This window comes from Aplidium turbinatum, chromosome 18 (assembly GCF_918807975.1).
Source record: "Aplidium turbinatum chromosome 18, kaAplTurb1.1, whole genome shotgun sequence".
NCBI classification, from domain to species: domain Eukaryota; kingdom Metazoa; phylum Chordata; class Ascidiacea; order Aplousobranchia; family Polyclinidae; genus Aplidium; species Aplidium turbinatum.
Genome location: NC_137489.1, coordinates 4641950 through 4656102, shown reverse-complemented (window position 1 = coordinate 4656102; position 14153 = coordinate 4641950). Strand labels below are relative to the sequence as shown.

At 42.8% G+C, this 14153-nt stretch overlaps 1 protein-coding gene across 2 annotated transcripts; it reads right to left on the bottom strand.

Moving 5' to 3' along the window:
* Positions 1-11018: 11018 nt before the first annotated feature.
* LOC145787731 (uncharacterized) lies at positions 11019-13891 on the bottom strand. Of its 2 annotated transcripts, XR_014291438.1 has the most exons (4): positions 13268-13891; positions 12463-12651; positions 12114-12232; positions 11019-11125 (listed from the first exon to the last, which is right to left on the bottom strand). XR_014291438.1 is itself a non-coding variant. In XM_082599538.1 (3 exons), exons 1-2 carry the CDS (start codon positions 12695-12697, stop codon positions 12120-12122), a joined length of 348 nt encoding a protein of 115 aa, XP_082455664.1. In that variant the 5' UTR covers positions 12698-13255; the 3' UTR covers positions 11019-11125; positions 12114-12119. The 2 variants fall into 2 exon arrangements, 1 of the variants encoding a protein (XP_082455664.1); XM_082599538.1 differs by lacking the exon at positions 13268-13891 and having other exon boundaries at positions 12463-13255.
* Between the last annotated feature and the right edge of the window lie 262 nt (positions 13892-14153).

Sequence of the window (14153 nt, the reverse complement as noted above, 5' to 3'; positions counted from 1 at the left end):
TACTATTAACCGATTTCGTCTGTATTCAATAATGGAGCTGATAAATATTTTGTAGCTCCAGCTCCACAAGAAATGTTTAAAAAGGCTCCAGCTCCCCAGCCCTGTTACTAACATCATGTGAGCTGATTGAGTTAGGTATTTGGGATTAGCCGTTTTTGATTGTTCTGTATGGTGGCCAATGACAAGTTTTAAACCTACCCCAGGCTAGGCCTATAGTCTAGGTCAGGGGTCACCAATTGGCGGCCCGCCACGCTGTTATGTGCAGTCCGCGGAAGGTATCAGCATGTAAGTATAACCATAAATACTTTTCTTGAGTTAAACAGCATGAAGTCAAAAAATACTTTCCGGGAAGTATATTTTCGCTTTGCATATGATTCCACCGACCGACCAATCAGATTGTAGTTCTAGATGGGGGTCGCTTAAAGTTATTCCAATGCGATGTTCAGCCACACTGTCGCAGTGGTTGACTAAAACGCGTAGAAAGTGGAGTTAATATGCTTTCGGGCAGTTGAAAAATATTTATTTTAGTAGCCTACTGCAAAAATGTTGTAAATCAATAGTTCTTGCCATGCTAATAAGCACCGCAAGTGACAGTTGTCTAATAACACTGGCCGACACAATTTTTGGTGCCGGCGGTTTTTGAACTGATTTAGACTAACTTTGGGGCGCTGAATCCGAAAATGCAATCAGTTTTTCTCCATCAGGTCAACTTTTTAAGTTACAGTCATTCCACTGCATGAGTGAACTTGTGCATAAGGGCCATTCCGTGTCAATTCACGCAGTCAAGAGATTCAAACTTTCGATTTTCTTTAAATTTTACACACGTTTTACCTATTCTATATGATGAACACTTGCAAAATTTGAGTAGAATATATTGAGAAACACGAAAGTTATGAACCATTTAGTTTGGGGGGTCTGCTGAGGGGGCACAATTTTTTTATTTTTGGCCTTGTTTGAGGCCCTATTACTGCTAAACTAAATAAGGTAACAACCCAGTTTTTTTACAAGTGATAGTACTTCTGCACAATATTGAAAAAACAATATCGTTCACTTTGTCACTCTAAAAGGTCAAAGGTCATAGACTCCCAAAGTTGGCCGTTTCCAGCTCTCGGCTAAAATTTTCCACAATTTGAAAAGCTCACCAAGACCCTATTTCTTATTGATTTTGGCTGAAATTTGGTGAAAGTGTTGTTTACAGGATTCTCTATGAACTGAAAAAATTTTAGTACAAAGTATTAAATAGATTGGGAGATATTTTTTATGAAACATGGGTCAAAATGGAAAAAAGCTAAAAGTGGGGTCCTTTTAATATCCCGGTTACCCATGGCCCCAGAGAAAATTTGCACTGAAATTTTATCGTCATATTCACTAAGATATGAAAAGTCTACCATGAAAAATTGATCCATGGTTCTCAATGTTTTATAGAAAGTATGCATCAAAGTAAATCCAATTGTGGCAACCCTTCAAAAACAGGAAGAGAAAGTTCTTCACTGTGTACAAGTGTGTAGCACTGGCCTGATTGCTGAAGCTAGGATTGGATATTGCAAGAAAGTCCTATTTTTCCTGTTTATGCCTTTTGTGTTTACTGCACAAAAACAGCAGTCGCTAATGATATTTTGGCTCATGCCACACCATTAGACTTCTTTTGTTTCGTCCATTGACGTAAATGTTCTTTCAAAGTTTTGCAAACAATATGGGGAGCCCAAGACTTATCTTGATCTCCAACTTCACTTTACAGTAAAGTAAGCATAAACTTTAAAGTAAACAATAGTAAAGGTGTGGACAGACAACACCTTCAGACTCCACACCTTTACTTTGCGAGGGTTAGATCATAGATTACTCTATGGTTAGGGTTAGGGCCGAGTTAGGGTAAGCGGAAACTGCGGAAAAAATGTTTGCGGAAACTGCGATCAGCGAGGGTTAGGGTTAGAGCATAGATTACATTATGGTTAGAGTTAGGGTTGGCGGACACTACGGAAAAATGTTGAGGAAACTGCAATCAGCAAAGGTTAGGGTAAGGGTTAGCGGAAACTGCGATTAGCGACTTCCGCTTTTTTTTAATTTTTCTATCGATCTTTTCAGGATACAAACTGAGCGTACGAACTGTTCAGGGTGGATGCAACCTAGTTCGTACCCTGAACAGTTCGTACCCTCAGTTTGTACCCTGAAAAGATCGAGAGAAAAAATTAAAATAAGCGAAAGTCGCTGATCGCAGCTTCTGCAAACATTTAAAAATTTTCTCCCTGAAAAGATCGAGAGAAAGATAGCACAAAGCCGAAGACGCTGATTGCAGTTTCCGCTAACCGTAACCCTTACCCTAACGCTAACCCTCGCTCATTGCAGTATCCGCAAACATTTTTCCGCAGTTTCCGCTAACCCTAACCATAGACTAATCTATGCTCTAACCCTAACCTTTGCTGACCGCAGTTTCCGCAAACACTTTTCCGCAGTTTCAGCTAACCGTTACCCTAACCATAGAGTAATCTATGCTCTAACCCTAACCCTTGCTGATTGCAGTTTCCACAAACATTTTTCCGTAGTTTCCGCTAACCTTTAGGCCTACCCTAACCATAGAGTAATCTATGCTCTAAACTAAAGTCTAACCCTAACCCTCGCTGATCGCAGTTTCCGCAAATATTTTTCCGCAGTTTCCGCTAACCCTAACCTTTGAGTTTGTTTGCAGAAACTCCGATCAGCGAGTTCGGCTTTGTGCTATTAAACTGCGATCAGCAACTTCGGCTTTTTTTTAATTTTTTCTCTCGATCTTTTTAGGGTACGAACTGTTCAGGGTACGAACTAGGTTGCACAGTTCAGGGTACGAATTGTTCAGGGTACGAACTAGGTTGCATCCAATGGATTAAAAAAATCCATCCAATGGATGCAACCTAGTTCGTACCCTGAACAGTTCGTACCCTCAGTTTGTACCCTGAAAAGATCGAGAGAAAAAATTAAAAAAAAGCGGAAGTCGCTAATCGCAGTTTCCGCTAACCCTTACCCTAACCTTTGCTGATTGCAGTTTCCTCAACATTTTTCCGTAGTGTCCGCCAACCCTAACTCTAACCATAATGTAATCTATGCTCTAACCCTAACCCTCGCTGATCGCAGTTTCCGCAAACATTTTTTCCGCAGTTTCCGCTTACCCTAACTCGGCCCTAACCCTAACCATAGAGTAATCTATGATCTAACCCTCACTGATCGCAGTTTCCGCAAACATTTTTCCACAGTTTCCGCTAACCGCAGTTTCCGCTAACCTTTACCGTAACCATAGAGTAATCTATGCTTCAACCCTCACTGATCGCAGTTTCCGCAGTTTCATTTTTCCGCAGTTTCCGCTAACCCTAACCCTCGAGCTTGTTTGCGGAAACTCCGATCAGCGAGTTTGGCTTTGTGCTATTAAACTGTGATCAGCGACTTCGGCTTTTTTTAATTTTTTCTCTTGATCTTTTCAGGGTACGAACTGTTCAGGGTACGAACTACGGTAGGTTGCACCCGCATCCAATATTAACAACATGTAACGTTGGATAGCCTACTGATTATGAAACGTGTTCTTTTCTAGCATAAGAGTCAACCTAACTTACCTAAATTTTATTAGTACGGCCGCCACAGCTCTCCTTAGTGCCAAAGTGGCCCGCATGCAAAAAAGGTTGGTGACCCCTGGTCTAGGTGGGTGCAACCGAGTTCGTACCTTGAACCATTCGTACAGTCAGTTCGTACCATGAAAAGATCAAGAAAAAAAAGTAAAAAAAGCCGAAGTCGCTAATCGCAGTTTAATAGCACAAAGCTGAAGTCGCTGATCGGAGTTTCCCCAAACAATTTGAAACAAACTCGAGGGTTAGGGTTAGCGGAAACTGCGGTTAGCGAAAATTGCAAAACTGCGGAAAGATGTTTGTGGAAACTGCGATCAGCGAGGGTTAGAGCATAGATTACTCTATGGTTAGAGTTAGGATAAGCGGAAACTGCGGTTAGCGGAAACTGCGGAAAAATGTTTGCGGAAACTGCGATCAGCGAGGGTTAGAGCATAGATTATTCTATGGTTAGGGTAAAAGTTAGCGGAAACTGCGGAAACTGCGATCAGCGAGGGTTAGGGTTAGAGCATAGATTACGGTACTCTATGGTTAGAATTAGGGTAAGAGTTAACGGAAACTGCGGAAAAAATTTTGGAGAAACTGCGATCAGCGAGGGTTTGGGTTAGAGCATAGATTACGGTACTCTATGGTTAGGGTTAACGAAAACTGCGGAAAAATGTTTGCGGAAACTGTGATCAGCGGACTTCGGTTTTGAGCTATTTGTTCTCTCGATCTTTTCAGAAGGAAAAGTTTAAAATCGAGGGTTTGGGTTAGAGCATAGATTACTCTATGGTTAGGGTTAGCGGAAACTGCGGAAAAATGTTTGTGGAAACTGCGATCAGCGGACTTCGGTTTTGAGCTATTTTTTCTCTCGATCTTTTCAGGAGGATAATTTTAAAATGATTGCGGAAACTGCGATCAGCGACTTTTTTTAATTTTTTCTCTCGATCTTTTCAAGGTACGAACTGACGGTACGAACTGTTCATGGTACGAACTACGGTACTACGTTGCATCCGGTCTAGGTAGGCTATTTACTTATTAAACTATCCATGAGGAGACATAAACATTAAAATTGCTTGATGTTGATGAAGTTTTTTATCAATTACAGTACAAACAGTCTTTTTATCAGGGCTTCACACTGTATTAAAATTTACCTAGCCTATAGTATATCAGTGATTCTCTACAACCACAAAAATATATATACAATTAAAAGCAAGAAAGTTTAACGAAGTTTAACACAGCGCTTCAAGACAAAAATTTTTTAATATTAGACTAAATTAAATTACAGTAAGCTGTCGGATTAGCAAAGGTGAGTTCCATACTTGAATTCAAGCATCGGGGGATGAGAAGATAAGGTTCTCATTAGGCTATACTAAGACCTTCGCATACCACTAGATAAGGTACGCAACTACGCATACCAGTAGCCTACCATAGTTTGGGAACCACTGTTCTATAACTTCTATAATATTCGGTTTCGGTAACAAAATAAACACTAATCAAAAAATAAAGAGCCCAAAATGTAGATGCTAAACTCATGTTCAGCAAACAAACGTTTCAAAAACTATACTGTCTTCATCTTCATTCTTCAGTGTTATAAACGTTTGCTGAACATGAGTTTAGCATCTACATTTTGGGCTCTTTATTTTTTGATTAGATTAATAACCAGGCGTTCCAACCCTTTTGCTCCTAAAACAAACACTGTTGAACTTTTCTATAACTTCTATAATATTCGGTTTGCTCTTTTACAAATGCTTTAATGTTGCCAATATTTTTTAAAAATCTATACTAGAATTGCCTTCTTCTTCGTCGTATCAGAGTCACTATAGCCTACATGTAATATATAATATGCCTGTATTTGCATACCGTACCTTCCAAGCAGATTCTGTGATTTAACCATAGCTTTCCTAGGTGGCGCTGTAAACAACAACCTCGGGCAGATTTGCCATTGACTTTCCAGACTATGTATATAGTGACTCTGGTCGTATGAGCTGTTCTTCCGGACTATAGGCTATGTTTGGGCATGATGTCATCAGCCACTCGACAGTCTCGTCATCCAGGGCCTTCAGTCCAAGCGTTCCATGTGGTGGTTGATGGATTGGGCAGTCATGGACGACATGGTCTAGGCTACTGTCTGGTCTGTGGCGCCACACTCCCATCCCGGTGAGGGAGCCAGGCCCCATCTGCACATGTCCGAACGAAAGCGACCGACGCCGGTTCGTAGGCGGTTAAGCCGGACTCATGCAAGTCTTGCGAGGGACATTCCCGGAGGGTGGGAATCGACGTCGGGTAGGAAATCACGGAGTCGGGAGGTGTTTTTTGCCACTCCATGTTCCATGTGTAGATCGTCCAGTGTGCCGCACTTAATTATTCCAACATCTTCAACGTTGTTCAGAAGCTGTGTTGCGGCGGGCACAAATGGGCGTTTTGATTTCAGTCGCTGCTGTTCTCCAGGTAGGCGCTGGAATGTACTGTGGAAGAGGTGGTCGGGGTCCAGTGCGCGACGAGCAAGGGAAATGATGGCTCCTTTACGGCGAAGCTCAGCAGGTTGGATGCCTGCAAAGATGGGAAAGCAGTCCGTTGGACTGGGACGCAGGCATCCAGTCACAGTGCGTAGTGCGTCATTGATGGCGGTGTCAATGTGGCGGGTGTGGGAGCTGCGGCATCACACTTGTGCGCAGTAGCCTACTCAGCGGTAGAATGGACGAGGGCCAAGGTTGCTGTGCGAAGCTAGGCCGAGGGCCGAGCTGTGCGAAGGGTTTTCGCATCAGCTCCCCAGCCGGAACCCGCCAGTCGCCTCAAAAGTGCAACGCGCGCAGATAGTTTTTGCGCAGTGATTCCAGGTGTCGTCGGTACATGAGTGACCTGTCCAGGGTTACGCCGAGGTAGGTGGGTTTTCGGCGCAGTAGGGCAGGTGTTCGTCATCGGTGGTAGGTAGGCTAATGCTGATCTCACGTTTTGCTACCTTGTTGTTTAGATGGAAGGCCGCCGAAACTGTCTTTGCCTTGCTGAGCTGTAGCTTCCATTTCTGGAGATTCGTTGATATATCGGTATCGTAGTTGACATGTCCTGGCTTAGGTTCCTCTCCATTGACTGTCAATCTTCGGCTGGATGCAGGAGAGCCAGATCGTCTGCGTAAGCATAGGCTACTTCCTAGAGATGGTGTCAGGCAGGTCATAGATGTAAGATTGTAAGTGTTAAAGAAGAGGGGAGCCAGGACAGAGCCCCTTTGGGACACCGTTCCTGAGTCGACGTAGTCTTCTTCGTCCGCCGCTACCGGTGGAAAAGGTAAAGCTGCGGTTTTGCACAAATTCCATAATCATATGGACCGTGTGCCTGTCAGGAAGGAGACGGAGTAGTTTGCAGGTAAGACCGCTGTGCCATACAGTGTCGTAGGCAGCCGTGAGATCGACAAACACGGCGCCAGCCTTCTATTTTGCCGAGAAGCTGTCCTCGATGTCTTGGGTCATCAGAGTGACCTTGTCTACGGTTGATCTTCTTGTTCCCGAGGGAGCTGAGGGTATATTATCCGTTCGACACGGGCGTAGATAAGTCTGTCGAGTATCTTGAAGGGGATACAGAGCAGAGAGATGGGGCGGTAGCTCTTCGGATCCCCTGGGGGTTTTTTCGGCTTTGAGACTGCAACCACTAGGGCTCTTCTCCAGATTCTTGGGATGCGCAGGTGACGCAAGCAGCAGAAAAGGAAGTCTTTTAACCAGGATCTCATAGAGGGGCCAGCTTGGAGTATTAGTTCCGAGCATAGGTGGTCAAGGCCCGGGGATTTGCCTGACTTTAAGTGCTGGAGGGCGAAGGCAAATTCTTCTGGGGTAAACTCACCAGAGATGTTGCCCTCGACAGGTGTTGGGACCTTCCAGAGGTCCGTCATTTCCTTGAGACGGACTTGTCTGATTCACGGTCTCTCGTTCTGTGCATTCCATTATTCACAAGTTGTGAGGCGATAGCATTTGCTGAAATGGGGCATTGGCGACGAGAGTCACGTGATCTGCCAGTAAAGATGTTGAGTGTACTCCATGCTGTGCGGCTGGAGTGCGTGAAGTCGATTGAGTCTATGGCTTCTGCCCACCGCTCCTTCCTCTTTGAATCCAATCTTGCCAGCAGGGGTGTTGCTGAGTTGGTGGTGGCGTTGCCCTGGGGGAAACGGAAGAAGTCGCGGTAGAGCCTGCCACACTCCACATCCCAGCAAGGTAGGCTATGTAGTTTTTCCGTCGACCTAGTAGCCAGTTAGTAGCCCCAGTCAGTGTGGTGGCAGTTAAAATCGCCAGCGTAGAGGCTGGGGTGGGGGAACATTTGGAGGGCTGTTGATGTTTTCCGCGAAGGTGGGGGCTTGTAGACATTGACGATGTTGTAGCCTGCTACATCTATACAAAGCCACTCGATCTCCGATTAAGTTTGAGATTAGTCAACCAAGGACCAGCTCAGCCGGTCATGGACAAACGTGGCGAGGCCGTGTTTCCTGCTGCAGGTTGCGCCTGCGAGTGTTGTTACCTACGATATAAACCAAACTAGAAACATAACTTGGCTTTAATCAACTTAAATTCGTGCTAAACAAACAAAACAAATATAAGGTTAACTAAATATACTGTATCTATGGTAAACATAGTTCTGCACAGTGCACAATTCTATTCTCCTCGTTCTGCCAGTACAACTGCATAATGAAACAGTGGCAAGGCTAGAGTACAGAACTAGAAAAGCGTACAATTACCTAGGGCACACATGATTATATAAGCGAGTAAACAAGGTGAACTACAGGCAAGCAATCATTAGCCTACAAGTGTGAAGTTGGTTAGTAGGCTACCAACTTATCCACAGATGTGCAGTGAGTCTCCTGGAGGAGGATAATAAGGGCTTGATGCTTATGGTGGCCAGGTGCTCGATGATGTTGAGTAGGCTGGCCGTGATGCCCTCGGTGTTCAGCTGCACTACGGTGGATCGTCGGTACTTTTTGACAGTGCGAGCACTGCCGTACCCTGAAAAGGGCATTTCCCTACCCATCCTGCGCTGAACAGTCTCATTAGCTCTTGTTTGACAAGCTTCGTTTCGCATACGTATTTTATATAATTTCGTATGTTACTGACGGGGGGGACCACGTGAAGGTGCTTGTTTTCCTCCCCACTTGAATTGCCAATATAATCACTCACAAGTTTCAGGTTTCGTGTTTTATTTGTTACCATAAAACGAAAAATGTTTTTTGCCGTAACATTGAAGGAGCCTGGAAAAACGTAGAAGCAAGAAGCGTATAAGCTAACCGAAAGCGTTTTCGAAACCAAAATATTACAAAAAAACCAAAAGAAACCAAAATTATATGAAAATTACAAAATACAATGATTTTGCAGGGTGGCAAAACCTTAAGAAATTTTAAGTGAACAAATGTAAAGAGAGCAATAACTTTATTTGCCAATCAGATTCTATGGGATCACACAATAAGTTTAGGCTACATCACAAACATAGAAAAGCCTTCAAGTACGCCAAATGTTGAACAATTTAATCAAGCCATGCTGCTGTAGTAATCCGCCCGTAGCCTACATTGCTGTATATAGTTAGGCCTAGTAGGCTACAGCGACATTCCGAGCAAGATAGTGTTGGGGATGACCTGAGAACATGGGCGCCGATCGCTCTCTAAAATTGGTGAGGACATTTAGGCCTAGGCTACTAGAAAAGGAAAGAAAGGGCGACGAGCAAAGCGAGCTTAGAAACATCAGTCTGTTCTACCAACCAAACTAATAGCCTAAGCCTACAGTAGGTAGGTTACAAGTTGCGATGTAGGCCTATATATATTTCAATTGTCAATGTCAGCATTGGACAGCAGACGTTCAAATCTGGTCCAAACACTCGGCAACAAGTCTCCGGCGAATTAAAAACGAAGTCCTTGGAGAGGTCTGGAGGTTGATCGAATTCCAAACTTTGTTGTGCACATGGCAGACCATACCATAATTTAGCCGTTTCTGTGTCATGGTAGATCGTAACCAAGTTTTGACATGTCCCAAAATTGAAAATGACCGTTCAGCTGAACACGAGCTGGCTGGTGATATGAGATGCCATCTTCTTGAATATCATTCAAAAATCTTCTACCGACTTTCCGTTGTCCTGCTTTCGAAAGAAACATAGTTCTTGTGCAAGAGACTCTGTGTCAGAGAACTCAGGATAATCGTCTACCACATGGAATTGTAGCTTTCCACTAAAGAGTGTCTCGCATCCAAAAAAAAAGCTCGAAAGAAAATGTAACCTGCCGAGCAAAAACATGACCGAGTAGCCATGTAGCCTGTGGTGTAACTGAGGGAAACGATTCTTTTCAAAACGTTGCATTTCCGTTTCGACAAGTGTTGCCACTGTCCTACTGGTCACAGCGGTAAACCTTAATTCTTCGTGGGAAAATTGTAACATAAAGTTCCCGGATCCGTTTGTCTGTACGTAATGACCGAAAAATAAACACACCTTCGAAACGTCTATTCAAAGTGTATTCCAGTAAAATTAGCCCGCGGCTATCGAAATGACTGGTGCAACGCCGTACACCTAAAAACTGTCACTACCCAGTAAACATTGATTGTTGGGGCAACATTGGCAAGAAGTTGGCCGCAACATTGGCAAGATGCAGACGCCAACATTGGCAAGATGTTTTATGCACCATTTGGATGCATCTGGCCAGCGTTGGCGTCTGCATCTTGCCATCGTTGGCTTCTGCATCTTGCCAACATTGGATTATGCATCTTGCCAATGCTGGCTTCTGCATCTTGCCAACATTGGCTTCTGCATCTTGCCAACGGTGGCAAAATGTTTTATGCACCATTTGGATGCATCTGGCCAGCGTTGGCGTCTGCATCTTGCCAACGCTGGCTTCTGCATCTTGCCAACGTTGGCTTCTGCATCTAGCCAACATTGGCTTCTGCATCTTACCAACGTTGGCAAAATGTTTTATGCACCATTTGGATGCATCTGGCCAGCGTTGGCGTATGCATCTTGCCACCGTTGGCGTCTGCATCTAGCCAACGTCGACTTCTGCATCTAGCCAACGTTGGCTTCTGTATCTTGCCAACGTTGGCAAAATGTTTTATGCACCATTTTGCTTCATCTTGCCAACGTTGGCATTTGTATCTGGCCAACGTTGGCAAGATGGCTTGTGCACCATTTTGCTTCATCTGGCGCCTAAATTCTGGTTGACTTTTATGCACCATGATGCTGCTTCATCTGATCTATTGACTATTGTGATGCCCGCGCTTTGACCAAGGTTGGCCATGCAAAGCAAGCTGGTGCATAAAACATCTGAACAGCATTGGCATCTACATTTGCCAAACGTCTCTGTAGGCTACTTAAACCTCGCTCATCACCAAAAGTTTATTGTTGAACCTAGCTAATCCTTGGGCGAAAGAACAGCAGCAACACGGATTTATAAGCAACACTTCTCCCTTTGTGACAAAGCAAAGTAACAGCCGAGCTTCGTATATTTTCACATTTATTAGAAACAAGCCACATAAAATCGTATTGACAGATGGAGATTCATTGCACATCAGCAGCTTTTTCTTGTGTATCTTTATCATTGTGAATTCCTGCGAATGAAACAAAAATATTTAAATCAAGAGGGCTGTTTGGCAACAGTGTAGGAATCATAGGCGTAACCAGGGGGGCAAAAGGGGCCATGCCCCCCCAAATTTTCAAACTTTGGATTCCGAAGTTGAGCCCTTTGTTGAAAATGCAATAAAGTTTGTAGAAATTTATATCGTTTTCCAAGAGATCTGGCTATTAACACCCCCAAGGACTTGTTTTAGACACACAGAAAGACACCAATAAATTTTCCAAATCGTAAATCGCCCAAAATTTACGCGATTTACATTTCTTTGAACTAATTTGTGGAAGCAATTTCAGAATGGCTTACTCTGTTGGGCTTTTGTGTAGTTATTGAGTTTTTGTTTAGCTTGTTTTAGTTTAGCTTGTTTTTGGTGTTCTCTAATTTAGCCGCAGTTTTTGCCAGTTCGTGTGTAAGAGCTATCTTTAATAAGTTAATAGCTGTTTATCTGCTAATAAATTTCATACAAATATTACCCTAAAAGTGTTTTCAGAAAGCGCTATAATCCATTATTTGAGTGTAATTTTTCAAAAATTTTCCGGGGGAACATGCCCCCGGACCCCCTGAGAATACGCGTGCCTTCGGCACGCTCTAACCCCGCTACCAGTTTTATTGCTTCAACCCACCAGGATACGCCACTGCACATCAAGTGGCGATGGCTTTAAATCAAACACTTTGTTGTTCTCTTCAATTCATCAAATATTTGGCCCCTCCAAAACATTTTTCTAGCTACGCCACTGTGTAGGATTTTGATCAGTTGTCGTTCAGGATACTACGAAGTTAATTGACAATCTGCAATATCAATGTAATATCCCTCTCTCCAACGTGCGTGACAAAAAAACTTATCATTCGATTCTGCGCCACGCAGAGCAATAATCAAGTTCCAATACATTCTAATTGCGTGTACAGTAGTTATTCAACAACTAAAGCAACACATGCGCTGTTGTCTTTCAAACATATAACAAGCTCACCAAAAGTTAGTTTTTGCCGTTTTCAGCCACCTTGCCTGTCCTTCCAATTTCGAAATCACTCTGAAACTCTTCATCAATTTGCTGCACGGCAGCAGCTTTGTCGTGCGCCATCACCATGTCTAATCATGAAAGTAAAAAAAGAAGTGTTAAATCAGTATATAAATGCCGACATAGCCTACTAACCACCATGTTCGTTGTTCACATCACTGCGAATACACCACTAAAACATTTTCATACATTACTCAATACGGTACTCTTCACAATTACATCATACATTAATCAAAAGAACAAAATGGCATAGTTATGACATAATCATTTAGTCGTAGTAAAAACATTTATCCGTACTCACCAAGAACAATCTTTTTCAGATTCTTTTTTAAACAATCAAACGAGTGCTTAGACTTCACGACGTTTTTTTTTTCCTTTCTTTTTTCTCGACATGCTTTGAACTGTGTTGTGTTCGATAATAATAGTTGGTAATAAGTCCACTGATACAATCGCTTGCATTTTTGCCAACAGCTTGACTTAAATTTGCTACCTGCAAAATGTAAATCGAATGTAATGACAGGGGTTTCATCCATCATATTAAAAAGCTTCAGCACTTGTTACAGACATTTTCGACTGTTACAAATGACAGCCAACGTTTAAAGTTTATTTTGGGATTCCAGTCGTCTGTTTTGTTGCGTATGTAGGTCGCAGTGTAGGCTACTGTAGGCTATGTTGTCGCAATGGGCGCAAAATAAAACATGTTATTATTATTATTATTCAGTTGACGGCAATGAAAGCTACATTTGCAAATACTCTACAACCATCACAGACCTATCCACACGACATAAAAATACAAACACATTCAAGCAGTCAGGCAAACACTGCCGGAGCAGCAAAATCAAAGATTGAGCAGAACCCTACACATGTTGTGGGACATCACAAGCTCTGCTACTTTGCTGATATCTTCTTAGCACTCATCTAGAAGCACTGGCACTAAATTTGTCACGAGAATATTTCATATGAAAGTTTTCCATTGGTCATTGAGTTTTATAACTTTCTCTAAATTGAGTTTTATAACTTTCTTTAAATTGTGTAAACGTAGCCTAGTGACAAAAACGACTTTACACAATTATTTCAGGTTCAATGAATAAAAGACATTCACTTACCAGGTTTTCATAAACATTGTCGTAAGTCATTCTTATAGTTTCATTTTGATCATTTCTAAAACTTCTTTCGGCCGTAATAGGCCTATCTCAATTGAATTCGATTTTTTATATTTTCGATGCAAGAAGCGAAAATTCCTCTTAGCGCTGTTCACATAAGCATTGTGCTTTCGGCTCTCCACGTAATTGTGTATTGAGCACAACCGCCATGCTTGAACAGTCGAAGTGAATCGAGTGACGTCATAATCCCTTTAGCAAAGGATTAAGTCATGGCCTCTGTCTTCCTTCATCAAAACAAACCAAGTTCTTCTGCTAAATTGCATCTCCTCACGTTGATATAACACATCGCCGCATTCTAAAGCTTTGTTGCCTCTTTCACTTCAACGCGTCATATTGCCCAGTCAAAGTTTAAGTAGTGACGTCATAATGGAGTTTTCACAACAATTATTGTGCCTGCAGTGTTGTTCTATGCACCGCGGGAGTAGAAAAAACGATTTGCCGGATCGTTGAAAGTAAAAGTAGCAATCGTTTTGTGAAATCTCGCTTCAAGAAATTGAGGAGAGATTTCGACGCAACATGACTGCTCCTGAAGCTGGCCTATTGTGCAAGCTTTGCTACATTTAAAGTAAAGACGCCCCTTTGTTGGCGACACGAGAATCTCACCCACGTGGTCAAAATCAGACAGTGAGCGACTGCTCTCAGAACAAAATCAACAAGTGATACTGCATCAATCGATTTTTTTTTACATTGATTCAGCGTCTGCAGACAGGTCAGCAGCGCGGCGGCAGTGCAGCCGCAACTCAATGATTACATGATCACCACAATCATGCTGCTGTGTCGAGCGCTACTAAACATCAACAAGTGAATTCGATTAAGCTTACAAGTTGTT

Coding starts and splice junctions, on each gene's coding strand:
- LOC145787731 (XM_082599538.1), bottom strand. CDS start 12,697: ATGATGGATGAAACCCCTGTCATTACATTCGATTTACATTTTGCAGGT. Junction 12,233..12,462: donor TCTGAAAAAGATTGTTCTTG/GTGAGTACGGAT, acceptor TTTCATGATTAG/ACATGGTGATGGCGCACGAC.